Source organism: Balaenoptera physalus (assembly GCF_965194825.1).
Source record: "Balaenoptera physalus genome assembly, contig: HAP1_SCAFFOLD_1836, whole genome shotgun sequence".
Classification (NCBI taxonomy): Eukaryota; Metazoa; Chordata; class Mammalia; order Artiodactyla; family Balaenopteridae; genus Balaenoptera; species Balaenoptera physalus.
Window position 1 is genome coordinate 26801 of NW_028124967.1, and position 24335 is coordinate 51135.

Below are 24335 nucleotides of genomic sequence, written 5' to 3' on the forward strand. Positions count from 1 at the left end.
GTATCACTGTAAAAGAGGCTGCCAAGCTGTTCTGCAGAGTGGCTGTATTGTGTAGCATTGTGGGAGAATTCCACTTGCTCTGCATCTTAACCAGAACTTGGTAGTGCGTCAAAAAAAATTAAAAACAGGTTTTTTAGCCATCTTAATAGGTGTATAATGATATCTCCTCACGGTTGGCAGAGATTTCCTTTATTCGCCTTGAGTAGTGTTGTGCCCCCAGTGCCTGGGTTAGTGCCTGCTATGTAGTAGACACTCAATGAATTTTTTTTTTTACTGAGTGAATGAATGTATGGATGGATGAATGAATGAAGTCAAAGGGGCTTCCGGTATCTAAATCTGTTATAGCAAATACATAGCACACGTACCGCCAATTCCCCCATGCCCCATTCTGTTTCCATGGCAGACGTCACTCATCAATTGAGCCATTTTATCCACCTGCTTCATTTCAGACAGGTACGATCCAGTCCTTTGTGTAGCAAGTGAGATGAGCCCCATGAGCTAATGCCGCTTTAGTTCAAGCCTCTCATTGGCTGAAGAAGAGGCCAGGCTCAGAGCAGGGTCCAAGGCTGCCCAAGGACTCACAGCGAGCCAGTGGCAGGACTAGATCTCCAGGCTGGGCTCTCTCCAGAAAAATGCACGACGTCTCTGACAAGGCTGGAGTAGGATGGGAGGCATGGACGTGGATCTGGGCTTGAGGCCGGGTTGGAGCATTGTGGAGTGCTCCCTGGGCCCCGGCTGGGTGGGAAGGCTGATGCCGGTGCTCTTCCTGCAGGTGCCCAGGAGCTGCCGGGATGGCCTACCCACCCACGTTGGCTCCCTGGCCCAGCGGGTGTACTGGGCTCTGCTGAGCCAGCAGAGGGACCAGAGCATCGTGGCCCTGGGCCAGAGCGGTGCTGGCAAGACCACCTGCTGCGAGCAGGTCCTGGAGCACCTGGTGGGGATGGCAGGCAGTGTGGATGGCAGGGTCTCGGGTACAGTGGTCTCCAGGTGACGTGCAGCTGGGACGTGGTGGGGGCGGTGGCATGGGGGAAGGGAAGGGAGAGTCAGAGGGGGTGCTGGGCGGCTCTTTCTTATATCTGCTCAGCTAGCGTTCACTGAGCACCTGTGTGCAGACCCTGTGCTGGCTTCTGGGCAGGGCCACCCCTAGTCTGTTGGGTACTTTTGTGTGAATTAGAAACAGGTACTCCTTGCCTAAGACACTCACTGCCACATGTGGAACAGTCGTCACGCATTGACATTGTTAGAACCAAACACTTGACCACCACGTTCTGGGCCATCATCCTAATAAGTATACAGGCCTATGGCTATCTGATATAAATGCTGTGCCCTTAGGTGTGGTGTCCTTGTGCAGCGCACAGCCCACTGGACTGTGCAGAGGACCCGATAAGTAAAAACAGAGACAAGGAGGCACTGACAGCCGGAAGGGAGACTCAGCTGCACATCTGTGCCAGACTCCGATGCTCTGCACCGCTTGCTGGCCGAGCTGGGGAGGGGAGAGGCGGAGGGAGCACAGAGAAGGGGCCGGGGGGCTTCCTTGAGGAAATGATGTTTGAGCTGGGCATTAAAGAAAGAGTTTCAACATTGTAAATCAACTATACTTCAATAAAAAATAGTGTCAGTTGGTGATAATAATTACAATATTGATGGTGATCGTGGTAAATGCTTGCTGAGGACTTACGCGCCAGGCTCTATTCCAAGCAGGTTAACTTATTTATTATTTAAAACATCCCTATAAGGTAGACGTTATTATTATTTGAATTTTATAGATGAGGCCATTAAAACGCAGGGAGGTTAACCAGCTTGCCCAAGGCCACACAGCTCATACATCCTAGCACCGAGATTCAAACACAGACAGTTTGGCTCCAGAGCTGTTACCCCTGGGCCAGTGTTCTCAATGTATTGTTGCCCCTCTGAGGAGCCTTTTTAGTTGTTCTTTCTCCTAATCGTCTCCCACCATGAAAAGTTAATGCCATAGATTCACCATATATTTGCTTATGCAGTGTGTGTGTATGTGTGTATATATATACAGACACACACAGACGTGTGTGTGTGTGTGTGTGTGTGTGTGTGTGTGTGTATCTGTGCTCTATTCTATACATAAGAAAGGAAAACTGCCCCCATCCTCAAGAATCAGTTTCTGCCCTCTTGGGGGCAGTATTCCCCCTGCTGAGAATATATGGCCCAGGCAGTATTGCTTTTCTAATAATAACAAACAATACTAACACCACCACATTTGGAGCATGTTCTGAGCACTTTACATTATTAAATCTTTTAGTCTTTGTGGCAACCACATGAGGTAAGTAAGTACTATTATTACCCCCATCTTATAGATGGGGTATCTGAGGCACAGGGAGGTTAATTTATTCGCTCCAAATCAGGTGACTAACAACGGGGAGAGGCCATATTCAAGCTTGTTTAACCATTGTACTATCCTGCTTCTCCACTGGGGTTATTCCAATGCTTTATTGATCACCTGTTCTGCACCTGGCCCAGGTTAGAGCCCTGTTAGGAGGAGCTGGGGATACAGCAAGGAGAGGCCCTCCCAGAATGTAGTTCTGCTGAAAGTGTGTGTTGGGGGAGTGGGAGTCAGGCTAGGCTGTATCCAGGTGCCTAGCACATAGTGGGTGCTTGTTAAATAGTTATGTTAAAAAGCTTGGGACTGCTGGGCTTTTTGAGCTGGCTGTGATGGGCGTTCCCCGAGAGCAGGTCCAAGAATGTTAATGCTCTGCCCTCCTCCTAGACTCCACCAGGCCCAGGAGGCCATAGGGCAGCCCTTGTCACTCAGATCGTACCAATCCTAGGTGTGTGTATGTCCCCTTCTGGGCTCACTCTTGCTCACCCCACGCCCCTGCTTGCAGCACAGGGCCAGCCCAGCAGCGGAAGAGGTGTGGCTTAGAGCTGAGTTGGGGGAGTGGAGGGGCCCCTGCTGGGGCCTGGGGCCAGAATGGGGTCCTGTGAGAGGTGGGGGTGGCAGCACCCGGGCCACGGGTGATGCCCTGTCTGTGCCCCACCAGTGGAGAAGATTCGAGCCACCTTCACTGTCCTCCGGGCCTTTGGCTCCGTGTTCACCGGCCACAGCCGCCGTGCCACCCGGTGCTCCATGGTGATGTCACTGGACTTGAACGCCACAGGCCGAGTCACGGCCACCCAGCTCCAGGTGAGGCCTCTGGGTGGGAGGGAGAGGGGGCTCTTTGGGGCTGCAGTAGCCTCAGCCCCACTCAGCAGGGCCCACGCCTCCAGCTGGGACCCTGGAATGTGTCTAAATGGTCATCGCTCCCCAGGCCAAGGCCAGCTCCTCCCCACCTCACTCAGTGCCCAGACATCTCCTCCCGGAGCAGGCCGGCTCGTCTGTGCCTCGGAGTATCACAGGGATGAAATATTCATGAGTAGATACATAATTCAGCCGCTCATTAGCTGGGTCTTAAAAGCGTAAGCTGAAATTAAACAGGCGCTCGCTGGCCTTCTGCGGCAGCCCGTGTGTGACAGGCACATGGCCTGTTTGTTCCTCTCTCTGAAATCACCTGGCTCCTCCCCTTCCCCCCCCCCCCCGCCCCCGCAAACATTCTGTTTGAACAGAAAACAGGATTAGGTTATTAGAAGGGTTGTTTGTATGTGGAGCTAGGAGAATACCCAGACTCGCTGGTGCACGATAAATCCCTTTCTGTCCCGGCCCTGAAAGTCTACCGTGCATCACCATGTGGGTCAAGTTATTAAGGGCTTCGGTTGCATAAGAGTGTGTTGGAGGGCGGCTCTGGGTTAATTGTTAGTACCCTTGGATTCCTTCATCGGAATGAGCCCGTTGCATTCGTTGATTGCCTGCGTGGACTCTGAATCAGTGAGACAAAGGCCTGGCACGTTTTGATTTGGAGGCGTCCAGCCAAGTTGGGGCCTGAGGTGCTGCCTCGAAGAGTGGGCCTGGGGGTTGGTGGGGGTGTGCGGGCAGCCTAGCGGGGCCTCGTGCTGACCGGCGCCTGTCCTCTCCCCTGGCAGACGATGCTGTTGGAGAAGAGCCACGTGGCCCGGCAGCTGGAAGGGGAAGGCAATTTCGAGGTTTTCTCCCAGATGCTATCCGGATTGGACCTGGCTCTCAGGTGAGCGACTGGGCTGAGCAGGGACGGCCGAGGGCAGTGAGACAAAGGGCCTCCGCTCTCCAGGGCCCCAGCCCTGCCTCTGCCCAGAGCTGAGAGTCAGTGGAGCCCAGTGGTTAGGAATCTGGCCTCTGATTCTTGCTGCCTGGTACTGCTCCTGGGCTGGGTGAACCTGGCCAGGTGTCACCTGCTCTGAACCTCCGTTTCTTCCTCTGTAAAGTGGAAATAGTACCTTGACTGCTGACCTTACAGGATTAAGTGAGATAAGTCACATATGGCTCTTTATACACGCTGGGGGGTGGTGGTGGATGTCTGCTGTGACGGTGACATTTTGGTACAGGTTCTGACAGCAGCGTGGGAGGTGGGCAAGGAACAGCAGACCCCAAATCTTCCAGAAGCTCCTAAACTCTGTGAGAGCCTTGGGTGCACCTGAGGGTAGCTCAGGGCGAGGAGGCACCAGGTGGAACAGCAGAGAAGCCACAAGACTCATCTGGGAGGGCCTTCTGGGGGAGGTGGCCCAGGGAGTCATCTCTGCCCCTCGCTGACTCCTGGGAATTCTTGGACATGTGGCTCCCTGTCTCTGAGCCTTGGTTTCCTCATCTGTTGAACGAATGAGTAAGGTTCTATCTAGTGAAGCTCCAGGGAGTGCTCACCCCAGGCGAGGGGTGATAATTTTCAATTTGCCTCTGCGTCCCCCATCATTTGTCTCCTGCCTTCCACCCCCATCTGAAGGGCAGGCCCAACCTGTCCTGAGCCTCCTGGCTAAGGCCAGAGGGGCACCTTACCCTTTGGAGAGAGGGCAGATTAGAGAGGAAACTCCCAGTTTTCAGAGCAGGGTAACTGAGGAGTAAGGAAGCTTCTGGAAGGCCTTCACTTAAGAAGGGCCCATTGAGGGCAGCAAGTGAGGAATATTCGGGAGGCAGGGCCAGGGCCTGAGGCAGACCCCGGGGCCACCTGGGGCACTCTGTGGAGCCCCGTGCCATGATGCCCACCTGCCCTGCCAGGCCACTGGTGTGGGTGGGTCCTCCCTTACTTCTGGTCCCTTCTCTGTTTCCAGGACAGAACTGTACCTGCACCAGCTGGCAGACAGCAGCTCCTTCGGCATGGGCGTGTGGCCTAAGGTAAAGAGGAGGTCCTTCTGGGTGTGAGTGGGTGTCTGTGTCCCCATGGCCAAGATGGGCGGGTCCCCTGTGTGGCTCGTCCCTCTGCCACTGGGGTGAGTAGTTGGCAAGGGCTGGTCACGTGGGGGAGGCAGGGTTGCCTTTATGGGGCCTGGGCTTGTCAGGGAAATGAGTCTTGTGCTAATAAAGGGAACCAGGAGGTGGTTTGTGTAGAGGTAAGGGCGCGGTCTCCGGGACAGGCTGTCTGGGTTCAAACCCCGGCTCTGACACTTACTGGATGTGAGACCTCAGGCATGGACCCTAGCCTCTCTGAATGTCTGTGTCCTCTTCGGTAAAATAACAACAGAACGAGCGGGCAGGCTGAGGGGAGGACAGAGCACTCCGCTGCCTGGCGTCCTTTGTGGGGGCGAAGGGCCGGAGGCAGGGCTCCCGAGGAGCTCAAAGGCCAGGGAAGGACACACGGGACGGTCCAGAGCCACCCTACCGCTCCAGTAGTGCAGCACCCTCTCTGAATTCCTACTGCCACCAAAACACATCCCTAAGGCCTTTGGGAAGAATCGCTAGGACCCAGGAAGGTGGCCCCTTGCTGTGGTCCAGACTTCAGCAGCTGCCGATGACCAGAGGGAGCCAGCCGGCCGGCCGTGAGCAGGAGGACAGGACACGGGGACAGGGACAGCCACAGCCGGGCTTCCCGCAGCTGTGCCCACCGCCAGAACCAGCTCCAGCCAGTCACAGCCCCCGAGATGCCAAACAGTGACGGGCGAGAGGCTGGCAGGAAACTGACACCCCCTCACTGGAGAGCCTGCCCGGTCGGGGTGCGGGGCACCATCCCCGTCTGAACTCACCCCACAGCTCAGCCGTCTCCCAGTGACCCAGACGCGTCACCACGGCCCCAGGGCTGATCCCCGACCAAGGTCAGAACTCCCCCCAGTGTGACGGCCCCCATGCCACTCCTGTGGTGGAAGGGACGGCAGGCAGAGACCAGGAGTAGAGTCTTTTTTATTAATGGCTGCGTTTTCAAAGAACCGTTTTGTTACCAGGAAAGCTCCCCAGGAAGGGATTGCATTAGTGCAACAAGGGGGAGCCTTGATGCCAGGCTTTCCAGACACTTCCAGATGGAGACTTTTGGCCTAGGCCGGCCACCGGGGACTCGGGGGCTGGGAGGACACGCGGCCCCTCCCCTGCCCCGACGGGGCGCTAAGGCACCCGGCCCGCCTCGGGGGGCAAAACCCCGTGCCGTCAGCAGGCCGGCGGCTTGCAGCCCTCAACCTGCAGCCCTTTGCTCAGGAGGAAGGCGTCCTGCGTGGGGTCACAACCCAGGAAGAGCTTCACCATGCCCTTGGCATCCTCGGAGCCCCCTGGCCTCAGAATGCAGCTTCTGTAGTCCCTGGCAACCTGAGGAGAGGGGGCGGGGCTGCAGGAGGGTGGAGCACCCCCTTCACGGAGGGCGTGGGTGTGGCCACCTCTGCTGTGACTCAACAAAGGGCAGGGGAGCAGGGGGTTCTGGGCAGGGCCCTCAGAGCCTGGCAGGCCCAGGCGGGCGGCACAAGCATCTAGGCCCAGGCCAAGGACCTCCGTGTTGGTCTGCACGGCAGGCTGGCCTCTCACCTTGCCACTCAGGACGCCCTCCTGCTTGAAACGAGTGTGTGGACCGTGTCCGCGGAGTACACCTCGCTGCACAGGTAGCCATAGGACTGGGCGTCGTAGCTTCCTGCCAGGTGGCCGAAGGTCGCAGGCAGGTGGGTCCCTGGGACACACGCGGAGAGGCTCCTGCCCGGCCCCCTGGCCGCTCTGTGCCCCTTCCCCAGAGCCCAGAGCTTGGGGCCTCAAAGCAGCCCTGTCTGAGTCCCCTGCCACTAGAGGGAGTATTGGCCCAACACTTCTAGAAAACGGGGACCTTGCGGGCAACTCAGTGGAGGGACACAAATCAATCTTTGCCGACTTTCTGCTGAAGCTCATGAGGGTTCACCCCTAAGCCTCTTACAAGGACAGCTGCCCGAGGCTCCAAGGGATGAGTCAGGGCTCGCCCTCCAGCACGGGGAGGGCGCGGATTAAAGTGCTCACGAGGGAGTGAACTGCGTCTCCGCACCGACACGCACGGGCAAACCTCGTCGACGCGTTCCGTCTGGGGTATGAAGCCCTCTCCTGCCTCTTCCAGGCTCTCGAGAAAGCACGTGCAGATACGCCCAGCCCACCTTCGGACTCCGCGGGCCACAGCTGGAGGGACCAGCCCAGGAACCCAGGCAGGAAGAGGCCAGAGGTCAGCGGGCCTCAACCAGAGCCCGTCAGTCGGTCCCCCTTCACACACCACCAGAGGATCCTCTTGACCTGGGCAGTAGCCGCCAACCGACCGCTAAGGTGGGCCCGGTGTGCGCTTGGCTACCTGGCGTGGCTGGGACCCCGAGGATCTCCTGGCAGAGGCGGGCATTGTCCTAGGCCGGGTCCGAGGGCGTCTGCATGTGCAGGGCCTGGTCCACCTTGGCCAGGACGATCTGGCGCAGGTTGAAGAGGCCTGGAGGGCGGGAGGAAGGAGACGGGGGTGCTGGCACTGTGTCCAGGCCGCGCTTTCCAGCCGGGCGGTCCGGGAGCCCCTTTCCTTTCCCTCGGCCCAGCCGCACGGGGGTTGGCCAGCCGGGACTTGATGAGCTTGTCCAGCAGCTCCTGGGGGACGGCGCTGCCCGTGCCCCGCCAAGACTGGCAGCAGCGCCAGGGCTTCACAGGGCGTGGCGTTCCCGGCCCCAGAGCCTACCCTCTGGTTCTCATCACCGGCTGTTACCAGAGCCGCAGGCAACGTGCCTTTCTTTTCGTTTGTCTTTTTTCCGGCCCTCGACCATGCAAAGGTGTGAAGCCCTGCCACTTGCTGCCACGTGGATGCACCGTGAGAACATGATGCTCAGCGAGAGAAGTCAGACACAGAAGGACACACAGGGTGTGACCCCACTGAGGGGAAACGTCCAGAACAGGTAGATCCACAGAGTCAGAGTGGGTTCCTGGTTGTCAGGGGCAGGGGAGGGGAGGGAATGATAACTAAGGGCGTGAGGGACCTTTTTGGGGTGAGGGAAATGTTCCAGAACAGGGCAGTAGTGACGGCTGCACAGCTCAGTAAAGTGTCCCCACGCGCTCCGGTTGCAGTCTGTGAGAGCATCGCTCTCAGGACGAATGGCTGACCGCAGGAAGACTGAACTAGCACTGGGTCCTGGGCCCAGGCGCTCAGCTGGGGACCCCCCCCCATTGGGAAGTCACTGGGACTTGCTGAGCCTCCACCGAGACTGGCAGCAGCCCCAGGGCCTCACAGGGCGTGGCGCTCCCAGCCTCAGAGCCTACCCTCTGGTTCTCATCACCGCCTGTCACCAGCCTTGCATGCAACGTTCCTTTCTTCTATTTTGTCTTTTTTAAAGGCAACTCTTGAATACATGTATTTAACATGCAGGGAACCAGTCCTGACTCCTTGATCTGGGACTTCCAGCCTCCAGAGTCTCGAGGACATCCACTTCCGTTGTTTACGCGCCCAGTGCGTGGGGTTTGATGATGGAAACTGACACCGAGGGCGTCGCCTCGTGCGGGGTGACATCAGCGGAGGAATCCCGTGGCGAGGGCCTGCCTGAGGACCACGGGAGAGCCCGGGCCCTCCCCGCCCCCTGCCTTCAGCCCCTTGCCCGCACCCTCCTGGGAGCGGAGCTGGTGCATCGCTTGCCAGAACTCATGGAAGTAGGTCTCCAGCTCATCATACTGCAACAGGGAGGGCGGGTTGGGCGTAGGCTTGGTGAAGTTGGCCACCATGGCCGCAATGGCAATCTGGCGCCTCCCGTCCTGCTGCAGGCAGCCCGGCTGCAGGCCAAAGCAGGCCATGTGCCCGGACTTCCCTTCCCTGGGGAGGGACGCGGGTGAGGCCCCGCTACCACAGAGGAGCCCCGGCCCACGGCCGACAGGTTCCCCCACGCATGCACCGAGGGTAGAGGTCCAGGTAGAACTTGCTGATGGATGACCTTGCCCGAGGCCGCGTCCCGGACCCTGTAGAGCCTCACATCTTCATCTTCGTGACACATGTTGGCGCCTTCCTCCAGGTCGAAGGTCAGTCCCAGCAGCTCCTGGGAGATGCCCAGCCGCCCACGCGTGACCACCTGCATGGGGAAGGACTCATTGAGCAGGTACTGGCCCACGTGGTAGCGCGTCTCCTCCCCCTGGTTCATGTAGTAGCGCAGGTCCTAGACGTTGATGGGCCCGTCAAAGTGCAGGCCCCGCCTCTGGCACTCAGCCTTCTTTAGCTCCAGGATCACGGCCGCTCCTGCTCCCCGAGGGGCTTCAGCTTCTGGGCCAGCTCATCTGCGGGCGGAGGGGAGAGGCTCGGCTATGTCCCTGTGGCAGCCCCCCAGCCGCCCCCCACCCCACGCCCCTCGAGGCAGAATGAAGGGTTGGGGAAGGCGACCCCCAAGGGCTGACACAGTGGGGTCTCAGGCAGCACCACGTCCAGTCAAGGTCCACCTGATCCCCGTCCCCACTGGGACTCGGGGAGGCGGGGTTACCTAGGAAAGTGGCCACCACCTGGCTGGTCTTGGCCATGTTCATCTCCAGCACGGAGTCGGCACGCGTGCTGAATCCCAGCAGGCGGGACTTATGAGCCTGCAGCCTTACCAGCTCCCCGAGGATCGCGCAGTTCTCCTGGAACCCAGAGACAGCCAGCGCTGGGGACCGTGGGCCACGCCCTCCCCACAGGCCCCAGGCCAGGTCTCTGTGGGTGGGCAGGGCTCTCAGGCCACTGGCGGGCACAGCCAATCCCCCCCCTCCTCCTCCTGGCCTGGATTTCTAGACACTTTGGTGCTGTCCTAACATGTGGTCTTTATGAACACAGGTCCTTTTGGAACCAGAAACGGCGTGAACCATGACGAGCTCTAAGGCCAAGGGCAGGAAGAAATGTGACCAGGCTCTCCAGGAGCCACCCAGGGGCCTCCCCGGGCTCAACAATACAAATTTGGCTGCCGTGCAGACAGCAGCTCATCCCCACGGCGCCCGAACACCCAGCCCCTGGACGGCGAGAGACCTGTTGCTGCAGGTGGCCCGTGGTTGGCTGGTGAGGCCCGGCCCCAGGCGTACGCCACCTTCTCTGGGGCCACCTCTCCGGGTCTGCGGTGGGGTTTTCCTGGGAGCCCCCAGTCACCACAGGACCAACGTGGCCTGTCTGCAGCCCAAGAAGGTGGGGACACAGGTCTGTCCCCCGTGGACATCACCCGCGAGGCCGAGCAAGCACCAGTGGTGTCTGCGGGGAAGATGAAGGGCTCATGCACAGCCCCCATCTACTGAAGATGCTAAACGAGAGAAGCACAGACTGCAGCCACATGCGGTATGGACCAAACACAAGTGTCCTTGCAGGAACCGATGTCTGAATGTCAAGGCTGTTCCCGGGCCACAGTGAGAAGGCCCAGGCCCCACGCAAGGCACAGAGAGGGGATGGGGGGAACATCTGCGAATCTGAGCTCATCGGGCATCACCCCAGAAGGAGAGGGAGAGAGCCAGAAGGAGATACGGAGGGAGAGGGAGAGAGAGGGAGGTACAGACGTCTCTCCCTTCCCTGGGGGTTCTCTAGTGCAGCCAAGGCTGAAAACCACTGCATTTCGGGAGGTGGGTCCTCGTGGAAAAGTTAAATAGTAGCTCATGGCATTATCAACACATATTTAAAAGGAATATGGGAATCTTGGGGAGTCAGGGAGGGGAGCTGGCGGCTGCCTCGTAAACGAGGAGAGATTGGGCGTCAGAGGAGGTGCCTGCCTCCGCCGCCGCCGCCGCCGCCCCCCCCCCCCAGGGCCCCGCAGACTTCATATCCCAGCTGTGGTCCTGGGCTGGAAGGCAGTGGGGAGGTCAGGCCGTCCCAAGCATCAACGTTGACTTCAGGGCTGATCTAAAAGGCGCCTGGTGTTTGTTGAAGCAGAAAAAAGAGAAAGCAGTGGGCAGAGGATGGGAGGGGGAGGGAGCCCCCATCAGCCCTTCTCCCTGTCTCCCTCTCTGTCTCCTTCCCTCCCTCCCTCCCTCTACCTCCCTGCCTCTCACTCTCCCTCCATCTTTCCCTCTGCCTCTCTCCCTCCCTCTCTCCCTGTCCCTCTTGCCCTGTCCTGTCCCTCTCTCCCTCCCTCCATCCCTGTCTCTCTTTCCCTGTCCCTCTCTCCCTCTCCCTCTATCCGTCCCCCCTCCCTCTCCCCGTTTCCCTCTCCCTCTCTGCCTCCCTCTTTCCCTGTCCCTGTTTCCCTGCTCTGCTCTCCCTCTCCCTCTTTCCCTCTCCCTCCCTCCCTGTCCCCCTTTCCCTGTCCCTGTTTCCCTGTTCCGCTCTTCCTATACCTCTTTCCCTCTCCCTCTCTCCCTCTCGTGCTCCCTCTCCCTCTCCCTCCACCTCCTTCCCTCTCCAGAGAGGGAAGGAGGTGGAGGGAGAGGGACAGAGAGCAGGAGAGGGAGGGGGGAGAGGGAGAGAGGAATAGAGGGAGAGAGGGAAAAACAAAGACGTCTCTTCCTCCCTCCCTCTATCCCTCTCTCCCTCCCTCTCTCCCTCTCCCTCGCTCCCTCTCCTCCCTCTCCCTCCAACTCTCCCTCTCCCTCCGTCTCTCCATCTCCCTCACTCCCTCCCAGAGACAGAGAGACGGAGGAAGAGGCAGAGACAAGGGAGAGGGAGAGAGGGAGAGGGAGAGAGAGGGGGGAGAGAGGGAGAGACGGAGAGAGGGAGAGAGAGAGAGGTCTCTTCCTCCCTTTCCCTCTCTCCTCCTTCTCTCCCTCTCTCCCACTCTCCCTCTTCCCTCTCCCTCTCCCTCTCCCTCCCCCTCCCTCTCTCCCTCTCCCTCCCTTCCTCTCCCTCTCCCTCTCCTAGAGGGAGGGAGGGAGAGGGAGAGACAGAGGGAGAGGAGAGGGGGAGTCGGAGAAGGAGGTAGGGAGAGGGAGAAGGCGAGAGGGTGCCTGCTTCCCTCTCTGTCTCCCTCCCTCCCTCCCTCCCTCTCCGTGTCCCTGTCTTCCCCCTCTCCCTCTCCCTCTGTCTCTCCCTCTCTGGGAGGGAGAGAGGGAGAGGGAGAAGGAGGGAAAGTGATGGAGGGAGGGAGAGGGAGAGAGGGTGAGGGAGAGAGGGAGAGAAGGAGAGAGGGAGAGGGAGGGAGGAAGAGAGCTCTCCCTCTCTGCCCCCTCTCTCTCCCCCTCCCTCTCTCCCTCTCCCCCTCTCCCTTGTCTTTGCCTCTCCCTCCGTCTCTCCCTCTCTGAGAGGGAGTGAGGGAGACGGAGAGACGGAGGGAGAGGGAAAGGGAGGAGAGGGAGGGAGAGAGAGGAAGGGAGGGAGGGAGAGATGTCTCCTCCCTCCCTCTCCTCCCTCTTCTCCCTCTCCCTCCAACTCTCCCGCTCCCTTCATCTCTCCATCTCCCTCACTCCCTCCCAGAGGGAGAGACGGAGGGAGAGGCAGAGACAGGGGAGAGGGAGAGAGAGGGGGGAGAGAGGGGGAGGGAGAGAAGGAGAGGGAAAGAGGCAGAGGAAAGAGGCAGAGGGAAGAGGGAGAGGAAGAGGGAAGAGGGAGAGAGGGAAGAGGGAGAGAGGGAGAGGGAGAGAGGAAGAGACAGAGGGAGAGAGAGAGAGGGAGTGGGAAAGAGGTAGAGGGAGAGCGGAACAGGGAAAGAGGTACAGGGAGAGAGGGAGGCAGAGAGGGAGGAGAGGAAGCAGGGAGAAAAGAGAGAAAGAACACACCGTCTACATTTCTGTCAAATGACACCGGGGATCCTTACACAACCAGGAGAAAGTAACACAGGGAGGCTCTTTCTCAGCTGGAACTGGAACTGCAGACGGGGCCAAACACCACCAGGCTGGCCACAAGTGTCCAGCCGCCGCTCCAGCCCCGTCAGCCGTGAGTCCGGTCACCACGGCTCTGAGTGTCTGCTCCAGGGAGCTGGGGTTCACCCTCTCACCCGGGAGGCCGGGCCAAGACAGCAGGGCCCCGGGCTGGACACATAGGGGGAAACGCATGCCCACAGGACAGCTTGTGCGAGCAGATTCAGCTACCAGATTCTAGAGGCCCGGGACCACCCTGTGGCCCGTGAAACCCAGGAGCCACGAGGGTCTTGCAACGTGATTCCTGTCCGTTGGACTGTAAAGTTTATGTAGGGAATCTTGGAAACAGTGGTAACAAGGCTGAATTGGAACGAGCTTTAGGCTATTATGGACCACTCTGAAGTGTGTGGGGTGCTAAAAACCCTCCTGGCTTCGCTCTTGTTGAATGTGAAGATCCCCGAGATGCAGCTGATGCTGTCCGGAGAACTAGATGCGAGAACACTATGTGGCTGCCGAGTAAGAGTGGACCTGTCGAATGGGGAAAAGAGAAGTCGAAATCGTGACCGCCTCCTTCTTGGGGTCGTCGCCCTCGAGATGATTATCGGAGGAGGAGTCCTCCACCTCCCACACATCTCCAAGATGGAGAGCCTTCTCCGTCAGCCAGAGCAGGTCCCTTTCTAGATATAGGAGAGGAGAGAGATCCCTGTCCCAAGAGAGAAATCACAAGCCGTCCCGATCTTTCTCTAGGTCTCCTAGCCGATCTAGGTCAGATGAAAGGAAATAGAAGACCACTTTGCAAGAGGAGTGGTGTACAGGCAATAACTTCATTTGGCAGGAGTATGTACAGAATATTCAAGTTTTGTTTGAGACTTCCGAAGCTTGGTGCACTTTTTAAATGTTTTAGTTGTTCACATTTGTTTGTCTCTTGGGACAGTGACACATAAAGGTGTCATTCTCTATGGTTTGAAATGGGTCCTGTGAGGCATGTAATATGAAGAATTGTTACCTTACAATGTTCCCTTAAGCAAAATTGAATTTGCATTGAATTTTTGGTCTTGCCTAGACTGATAATAAAACTCTATCTCCTGCCCACCTAAGTGTGATGTTTACTATTATGGAAGCAACACTGGCAAACATTGAAAAGACTTTCTGTAGCTGGGATATGGTATGCAGCTGTAGTTAAGCAAGCAGTCTTTAAAAGGTGCTGTGAACCCAAGCCAGCAGGTAAACATGAAAGCCGCACCCTTACCCTAGATTAGAGGTTTAAAAATTCCACTAGTCTTCACACCGGATAAGAGGTTGTCCAGGGAGTTTAAAATCTAAGAAGTTTAAAGGAAGTTAGTTTACCTTTGAGTTAGGTCATACGTCCCCTCTGTGATTGCTGTACATGAATACATAGCTCTTTGTAATATTCTTTGGAAATTTGAGATTATCAAGATACCAATGTCCTGCCAGATTAAGAGTATATTGTAGAGCTGAACTTTGAGTTACTGTGCAATTTTTTTTTCATGCTGTCATTTGTAATATGTTTTGTGAGAATCCTTGGGATTAAAGTTTTGGTTGCAAAAGAAAAAAAAGAAAAGAATCTGCCTGCCAATGCAGGGGACACAGGTTTAAGCCCTGGTCCGGGAAGATCCCAGGTGCCGCAGATCAACTAAGCCCGTGGGCCACAACTACTGAGCCTGCACTCTAGATCCTGGGAGCCAGAACTACTGAGCCCCCGTGCCACAACTACAGAAGCCCACACGCAACGACGACCCAACGCAGCAAGAAAAAAAAGACGATACTGGCCAGGTGATCAAGGGTAAAATCGTTTGTCATAAGTCCCGTTGATGGTGTGTATCCTTGATGTGACCTGAGGAGAATGGCATTTTTATCTCTGTCTGGGTCTTCCGCCCCAAACCCCATAACTCCAGACCAACCATAAGAAAACATCCGAAAACAAACAGACAAACAAATTGAGAGACAAAATACCTGACCAGTCCTCCTCAAAACTTTCAAGGTATCAAAACCCAGCGACGTCTGAGAAATGTCACAGCCCAGAGGAGACTGGGACAGAAAAAGGATGTTAGGGGAACACTAGGGAAATGCTAATAAAGTTTGGACTTTAGTTAATAACAATGTATCCATCTTGGTTCCTTAGTTGGATAAACATGTCGTACTAAGGTACTAACCAGTTGGAAATAGGGGTACTGGGTCAGGGTCCACGGCACTCTGTACACTCTGTACAGATCTTTGCAACTTTTTTGTAACTCTAAGCTCTTCTAAAATGAAGCGAGTACTGAACAGAGCTAAGAATGTTGTTTCCCTGATTGGAACATGCCTGAGTTTCTTTTCATGGTCACATTTTTGTTATTTGGATGTGCCTTCGAATCAGTAGCAAAGGAGAGTTGCCAGCCCCTGGGAAGATGTGGGTGGTTTGCAGGTGGCTTGCTCTGGAGCTGAAGACCACGGTGGGAAGTCTGCAGCCTCGGGCTGCACTTAGAACCATGGGAGGGGATGGGCCAGCTCAGTTAGGGATGGAACCTATAAATAAAACTTTTTTCTTTTCCGTTATGGCTTATCACAGGATACTGAATATAGTTCCCTGTGCTAGACAGTAGGACGTTGTAGTTTATCCATCCTATATTTAATAGTTTGCATCTGCTAACCCCAAACTCCCAATCCAACCCTCCCTCACTGTTTCTCCCCCTTGGCAACCACAAGTCTGTTCTCTATGTCTGTGAGTCTGTTTTTGTTTCGTAGACGAGTTCATTTGTGTCGTATTTTAGATTTCACATATAAGTGAGACCATATGATATTTGTCTTTCTCTTCTGACTTACTTCACTTAGTATGATCATCTCTAGGTCCATCCACGTTGCTGCAAATAGCATTATTTCATTCTTTTTATGGCTGAATAATATTCCATTGTATATATGTACCACATCTTCTTTATCCATTCATCCATCAGTGGACATTTAGGTAGCTTCCATGTCTTGGCTACTGTAAATAGTGCTGCAATGAACATTGGGGTGCGTGTATCTTTTCTTTCTTTCTTTCTTCTTTCTTTCTTCCTTTCTTCCTTTCTTTCTTTCTCTCTCTTTCTCTCTTTCTTTCTTTCTTTCTTTCTCTCTCTCTCTTTCTCTCTTTCTTTCTTTTTTCTTTCTTCTTTTATTGTCACACGGCATGTGAGATCTTAGTTCCCTGACCAGAGATGGAACCCACGCCCCCTGCACTGGAAGCATGGATTCTTAACCACTGGACCACCAGGGAAATGCCAGGGGTGTATGTATAGTTTTGAATTAGAGTTTTCTCCGGATCTATGACCAGGAGTGGAATTGTGGGACCCTATGGCAGCTGTATCTGTTCCTGCACGCCTCACATCAACCACCTGCACTCCAATCCTTGCTCTCAACGTCATCTTCGGGGAACCCAACCTGCGACAGGGACCTTGACAAGAAGAAATGGCTTAGGGGAAAGCTACCTGCACAGGGAGGGGATAGAGACCATCGCCCCTGGGGTGCGGAGGGGAGAGTCGGTGCAGAGGTTTGTCATTTCACCCCCGATACTCATCTCAGCCCTCCTGGCTGCCCCACTCTAAGTCACCTCGGGATACAGAGGTGACCCGGTTAGAGTCCCTGCCTGTGCAGGAATCTGGGGGCACCAGCGGGTCTGAATAATATTAGTGCAGGGTCTCCCCCGTGGCACTGGGGTTATTCGGGGCGGGTCATCCTCTGCTGAGGGCCTCTCCTGGTCACTGTGTGGGGTTTAGCAGCATCCCTGGCCTCACCCATTTGATTCCAGGGGCCCTCCCTCCCAGTTGTGACAACCACAGATTTTCCCCACACATCACGGAAGAACTGGGTGAGGCGGGGGCAGGATGGCTCTGGGCGAGGACAGCTGTGTTGAAGCAACCAGCCTGGCCCAGGGCAAGGTCTGCCCCAATCCCGTCAGTGCCTGCATTTAGAACTGCCCCTTTCCTCTCCCACCTCCCCTGCCCTGCAGTGGTCTCCAAGACATCATCCCCATGTAATAAATCACACCTTCTCAGTTTACTGTTTGCTGCCCTCGCTAGAACGTGAGCTCTTTGAGGACAGGGATGCTGTTATGTCCCCAGCACCTAGAAGAGTGTCTGCTGTGTAGTAGATGCTTCATAAATACTTGCTGAATAAAGGAGTTGAATAAAGGGATGAGTGGATGAATGAATGAAGGTTACAATGGAAGGAGGGGGGAGATTCCCTTTCTGGCTCTCGGGGGTTGGGAGATCAAGTGAAAGATCTGTCCTAAATAGGCTGACCAGCCTTCTGGGGTCCCCCGGGACTGAGGGTTTCCCCAGAGTTCCAGCGCTCAAACCTGAGCGGTCCTGGGCAAACTGGGGGCGGGTGTTGGTCACCCTATCTAAACACAGTAACAATTCCAGCTGCAATAGCAATGGCCAATGACCTCTACGGTCTTATTGACCATGCACAGTTCTCTACCTGGCGGGGAAGGGTGGGCCGGGATTGGAATTCTGGTGATCCAGGGCGGGTGAGGGCACACACCGGGCTTGTGGAGGGGAGTCCAGGAAGGTTCTGGAGGAAGTGACAGTGACACAGGAGGGAGGGAGGAGTCTAAGGAAGAACGTCCCACATGACAACGTGTGCCAATGGCCCAGGGCCCAAGGTCACACCTGACCAGGGCTTGCTTTTTTTTATTTTCTAATTTACTTTTTCCCACATGGATATGCAATTGTCCTAATGCCATTTATTGAAAACTCCTTAATTTCCCCACTTTCTATCATATCAAGTTCTCATATATCTGTTTCTGGACCTTTTTTCTATACCATAGAGCTATACGTCCCATCCTTGCACCACTAGGGCTGTTTCATCACTATAACTTTATTTATTCATTTTTTTTTGGCCGTGCCGTGCGGCATGTGGGATCTTATTTCCCTGACCAGGGATCGAACCCGCGTCCCCTGCAGTGGAAGCTCGGAGTCTTAATCACTGGACCTCCAGGGAAGTCCCCAGGGCTTGCTTTGACATCCATGGAATGGTGGCAGGTGGGCACAGGGAGCAGCTGTCTGTGAGCCATCCTGTGTAGAAATGCAGGGTGGAGGGGAGGACAGATGGAGCTGGAGGGGGAGAAGCGGAGGAGGGAGGGAGGAAGGGAGGGAGGCCGGGCGAGAGACAGACAGAGAGTTTCCTGAGACAATAGCTCTGGCCGTGTCCTAGGGCATGAAAGCTGAAAATAGCTCCTAGTGCTGGGAGCCTTGGAGCCGGAGCCTGGGAGCCAGGGTGACTGGCTCTCCTCCCTGGTGTGTGTGTGTTGCAGCGGCGGGGGTGTGTGGCTCTTGGCTTCTCAGGCTGGGAATGGGGTGCACAGAGCAGGGATGGAGCAGGGACCCTTCTCTCTGGAACCTCGTGGGCCATCCTCAGCTCACAAAGCTGAGCCACTCCTTGCCCTACGAGTGGGGGGCTTATCCTCCCTGTCCCCTGGATCATACCCCCTCACACACAACTTCCCCGTGTGTGTTCCCAGCAACCAAGAGAATCTGTTTTTAAAAGATTTGGGGGAGGGGGGTAACCATACAAACAAGAGCAGAATGGATACTTTTTCAGAATATGAATGGCTCTGTGTAAGCCCACCCCCAGGGTAACCACAGTCCTGACCTCTAACACTCTTGACGAGTCAGCCTTGGTCTGGGCTTGCGGACCCATGGAAGCTTCCTCATTCCCTCCTTCAGATCCCGACTCTCCCTCAGCGTCTTTGTGAGAAGCACCCGGGGAAGTGGGACTGCTAGGCTGTACTGCTGCTAGAACTCCACCTGGGCTCCACCAGGCTCCAGCCCCCCGCCCTGTCCACCTAACTGACCCTGAGGCACCTCAACTGGTAGGAGCAGCATCACCTTCCCTCCTGGGACTTGTGACACTTAAGGGAGACACCGAAAGACAAGCCTTTGGCTCCCTGGCTGGCAAAGAGCAGGTACTCAATTGTCATAAGTGTCCGTATCAGTGAGGGTTCTCCAGACAAACAGAATCCATACGGGGTGTGTGTGTATATACACACACACGTACATATGTACAAGCATACAAAAATATACAGCTGTGTACATATGCAGTATGCGTACACACATATACACATATAGTATATACAATACACACATACATATATACACACATATAAAATGCAGTTTGTATATATACAGTATGTATACACACATATACACACAATATAGACAATACACACATACATATACACTATACATACACACATATAAAATGCATAGTTTGTATATATACAGTATGTACACATACATATAACATATGCAATATACACACCTAGGTACATATATATCATACATATATTCACACATACAAAGATATTTAGGTGTGCATATAGACAGTATACATACATACACATATAATATATGCAATACATACACGTACATACATACAGACACACATATACACCTACATATAAAAGCATATAGCATAAAAATATATATGTACTGTATATAGAAATTCATCGTATATATACATACATATATCATATATATAAGATATATACACATACATATATACAATGTATACACACACACACCCCTATATGTAAATATGCGCATGGACATACACATATAAATTCATACGCAAGTGTGTATATAATAGTATATTCATATATACATATAATACCTAGAAACATATACACATGCAGGTATACAACATATATACACACCTATATATAAATATACACTGTATACATACATACATACAGTGTACACCCACTGTATATATACACACACCCATATATCAATATATGGGTGTGTGTATATATACAGCATGTTCACATTTATAATATGTATACTATATATATATACACATACATACATGTATACAATATATACACACAAATATATAGGCTTGTATGTATACTGTATATAGTACTTACACATATACTACAAACGCACGCACATATAAACATATGTGTATACATATATATAATATGTATACACACGTATACAAATTAATAGGCTTGTATATATTCAGTATTTTTACATATATAGTTTTGTTTTAAGGAGTTGACTCATGTGACCGTGAGGCAGGCAAGTCAGGGCAGGACTCTGGGCTGGAGACACAGGGAAGAGCTGATGTGCCAAGGCCATTGGAGGAACAGTTCCCTCTTTCTACGGAACCTCATTTTTCTCTCCAGTCCTTCAACTGATGGACAAGGCCCACCCACGCCGCGGCATTGACAATCTCCTTTATGCAAAGTGAACCAATTTCAGTGTTCATCTCTTCTGAAAAATACCTTCCTGGCCACATCTGGAATGATGTTTGTGGTTGCCGGGGCCCCACGCAGTGCGCACATGAGATTAACCATCCCCGTGGCGATGATGACACTTTATTTTCTCCCTTGACCATTGTCACTACTATTCCAATTAAAATGGCAGCGCCATGAGGGCAGGGCATTTCCTTTTTTGCCAGTACTGAGCGTCCAGGTCTGGTGCCTAGCATAGACTAAATACACAGCATTTTTGTGAACAGAAGCCAGGATTCCGGCTGCCATATTTAATGAGGAATTATAGTCTTATTATTGGGGGGGAGGTGTCACGTTACATCAAGGGCGGGAGTCGAGCCCGCCACCCCAGGCCCCGAGGGGTCTCCCCAGTCTCCACTTCGGGCCGGTGGGTGTGGCCGGGGGCAGCTGAAGACGTGCGTGCGTGCTTGCGTGCGTACGTGCGTGCGTGTGTTCAAACGTGCGTACGTGCGTGCGTGCGAGGGGGCGGGTCCACGGGGCGGGAGGCGCTTGCTGCGAGTGAGTGGTTCAGCCGGGCACTAGCTCATTGTGCTTGCCTCACGCCGGCCCCAGTTGGCAGCAGCGCTGGAGGCCCCGGGCCTGTGACCACAAAGAGGGTTCCGGGGGCCGGATGGGAGCAGGCCGGCGGCGGCGGCGGCGCCGGCGCCGGCGCTGGCTGAGGCCCAGGCCAGGCTCCCTCCCCTCAGCCTCCCGCCCGCCCGCCTCGCCCGCCCCCGCCGGCGGCGCCCCGCCCCTCCCCCAACCGCCAGACTAGCCTGGTGCGGGGGCCGCGCGCGAAAACGTGGGGGATAAGCTGAGGCTGGAGTCGCCCGTGGTGGCCTAGCCCGCCGTGTACTCGTGGCTGCTGCTGGTCTACGTGAGTGCCGCCCGTCCCCTCTTCCCGGTCCTCCATCTCTCTTCCCCCACGGCGCGCGCTGAGCCCACCGAGAAACGGAGCGACTCGAGTCGCCAGACCCTCTTTGGAGCCCCCCTTCCCGCCCTGCCTGCTTCTCCGCGGCCGTTTCCAGCCCCCGCGCGCAGGGTGGGCAGAGGGGAGCCGGGGCCGGCCGGGGGCACAGACTCGGCCGCGGGGACCCCGCGCTTCCGAGGGGCGCCCGAGCCGGTCTGCCGTTGGCCCTGTAGGGCTGGGGACCCCGGTCCCCCCCCCCCCCCCGGCCTGGACTGCCAGCGGGCTTGCCCTTCCGTACTTTATGATCTGACACGTCGGGTTTCGTTTTCCTGGCCAGCTTTACCATTACCTGCCCAGCTTTCCCAGCATCCCCTGATAATGTGTTAGATATTCAAGTTTTAGGGCCCGGTCCCAGCCCTATGGAATCAGCAACTCTGGTGGGGCTCAGTGATCTCTGTTACAACAGGCCCTCCAGATGATTTTTATTCACCTTAAAGTTTGAAAATATCTGCATTGTCAGCTGGCCAAAGCGTCCACCAGCAGGTGAAGGGGAGTGGCGCCTGGAAAAGATAGGGACTAGCCAAAGTAAGTACAGTAGCATTTGCCACGGTAGTAATGGAGAATGCCTTTTCTCCACTGGTTGGCACAGACTAGTATCTGGGAGCAATGGCAGGGTTATTTCGGATGCTTTACATTGCAATGTAGAGTGACCGCTGTCCTGGTTTGCCAGGGACTTCCCCTGTGTGAGCACTTAAAATCTCATCCTGGCAAACCCCTTAGCCTTGGGTTTGAAAAACTTAGGGAATAACATGAAATTTAGGGGAAACATGATCTAGGTTTTGGGCAAGTCACAAGTGCTAATTAAAGCTAAGCAAGTATGGACAACATCTAGCTTTCTTTACCCCTTTGCGGGGAGGTAAATCTTGATTGGGTGAGAGGACTTATTGTTAAGAGATCTTTGTAGAAACATCCCCTTCTGCTTAGTCCGCTGGTTCTCAGTTCTGGCTAGACATTGGCATCGTCTGAGGAGAGTTAAAATGATTGTATTGGTCTAGCATGACCAACCGTCGGTGTGAGGGTTTTTAAAAAGTGCTTCAGAGGATTCTAATGTGCAGCCAAATTTAGGTGCCACTGCTTAAGCTTTTGAACCGCTGCTACGTTTTTCACCTCATCTTGCTGTGAGAATATCCAACTGTAGTTGAGGTTTGTTTTTTTTTCTTTTTCTTTTTTTAACTGTCTTATTATAAGATTTATTGTCTTAAATAAGATTGAATGTACAGAAACTCCTGCTAGTCCATCTGGTATAGCTGGATACCCAGAGTAATATCGTTAAGATACGTACCATTTAAGTATTGTGACTGGCCTTTTAAAAATTAACATATGCATTAAATTAGTATTGATAGTATAGATCTCTTTCGAAGTTGTCATGTTGGGGAGCTATACCTCTAATCTGCTGCCATTGCTAAATATCTGGACACCTCTTATTAGGAATTGCTTTAAAAAGTCTTTAGGGATTAAAACCAAGATTGCTGTATTATTTGTACTGGGTCCACAAAAACCTCACAAAGTTCCCCTGCTGTACCTTCTACCCCCATCTCTAACCCTTGGCAACTTCTAATCTGTTCTCCATCTCCACAGTTTTGTTATTTTAAGAATAATATGTAAACATAATCATGAATTACTTAATCTTCGGAGATTGGCTTTTAAAAAATTTTCCCTCGGCATCATTCCCTTGAAGTTCATTTCAATTTTTGCATATACTTATAATTTGTTCCTTGTTGTTGCTCGGTAGTATTCTATCATAAGATTTTATCACAATTTGTTTCAACATTCACCCATTGAAAGACATTTGGGTAGTTGCCAGTTTTTGGCTATTAGAAATAAAACTGCTATGAACATTTATGTGTAAGTTTCTGTGGGAACTTCATTAAGTTTTGTTTCTTTCGGATAAATGCTCAAGAGTACAATTACTGCATTGTAGGGTGAATCTACTTTTAGGATTAAAAGAGACTGTCAAGCTGCTTCTCAGAGGGGTAAACCATTTTATTTTCCCACCAGTGATGTTATATAATTTTTCTACATACTCGCCAGCATTTGATGTTGTCACTATACTTTAATTTTAGTTATTCTCTGATATCTCATTATGGTCTTAATTTGCATTTCCCTGATGGCTAACGATGTTGAACATCTTTTCATGTGCTTCTTTGCCATGTGTATATTCTCTTCCATGAAATGTCTGTTCCTGTCTTCTGCCTATTTTCTAGTTGGATTTTTTTAAGTTGTTTGGAGAGTTCTTTGTATATTATAGATACAAGTCACTTGTCTCCTGTGGGATTTTCAAATATGTTTTCCCACTGTGTAATTTGAGTTTTCATCCACTTAAAAGGATCTTCTATGAAGCATTTTAAACTCATTTTGATGAGATCCAATTTATCAGTTTTTGCTTTTATTGATCATACTTTCGGTGTCAAGTCTAAGAATTATTCACCTAGTTCTAGATGCCAAAGATTTTCTCCTATTTTTTTTTCTAAAACTGTCCTGCTTTTACATTTAAGATTATGATCCACTTTGATTTAATTTTTGTGTAAGATGTGTAAGGTTTAGGTTAAGGTTCATTGTTTGTTTGTTTGTTTTTGTCGAGGGATGTCCAACTGTTTCAGTACCATTTTTTGAAAAGTCTATTCTTCCTTGATAGCTTTTGCACTGCTGTCAAAACCAAGTGAAATGTATTTGTGTCAGTCTGTTTCTGGGTTCTCTGTTCCATTCCATTGATCTATGTATCTATCTACCCTCCATCATTACGGCGAAATCTTGAAATTGGGTAGATTAATTCCTCCCATTTTAATCTTCCTTTACAAATTGTTTTAGCTATTCTTCAGCCTCTTCCTACCATATAAATCTTAGAATAAGCTTGTCTATATCCACAAAAACCTTGAGGGCATTTTAAGAGTAATTGTGTTAAGCCTCTTAACTTGGGGAGAATTGACATCTTTATTATGTTGTGTTTTCTAATCCATGAACAAGGTATGTCTCCCTATTTGTTTGGGACTTTTAAAATTTTCTTCATCAGCATTTTGTAATTTTCAGTATAGAGGTCCTATAAATGTCTTATTGGGCTTCTATTTAAGTATTTATTTAGGTCAGTTGTAAATGGCATCACATATTTTTATTTAAGCTTC

General features: G+C 53.1%; 1 protein-coding gene and 2 pseudogenes across 3 annotated transcripts in view; 1 reads left to right on the forward strand and 2 right to left on the reverse strand.

Moving 5' to 3' along the window:
- LOC309654054 (unconventional myosin-XVIIIb-like) overlaps window positions 1-8748 on the forward strand; it is a gene marked incomplete at its 3' end in the record, with an annotated part of 32452 nt that extends 23704 nt beyond the window's left edge. The window contains exons 2-6 of the mRNA XM_082478713.1: window positions 3015-3157; window positions 3991-4091; window positions 5146-5209; window positions 7368-7567; window positions 8676-8748. Of these exons, the coding sequence (XP_082334839.1) occupies window positions 3015-3157; window positions 3991-4091; window positions 5146-5209; window positions 7368-7567; window positions 8676-8748 (581 nt within the window). The remainder of the gene's footprint in view (window positions 1-3014; window positions 3158-3990; window positions 4092-5145; window positions 5210-7367; window positions 7568-8675) is intronic.
- On the reverse strand, window positions 5595-7168 carry LOC309654053 (annotated as a pseudogene). The gene is made up of 2 exons: window positions 7132-7168; window positions 5595-7034 (listed from the first exon to the last, which is right to left on the reverse strand). The product of its transcript is annotated as an uncharacterized misc_RNA (transcript).
- Window positions 7616-10500, reverse strand: LOC309654055 (thimet oligopeptidase-like; annotated as a pseudogene). Its single transcript, XR_014268296.1, has 4 exons — window positions 10175-10500; window positions 9733-10004; window positions 9157-9532; window positions 7616-9077 (listed from the first exon to the last, which is right to left on the reverse strand). The product of XR_014268296.1 is annotated as a thimet oligopeptidase-like (transcript).
- Window positions 10501-24335: the final 13835 nt, after the last annotated feature.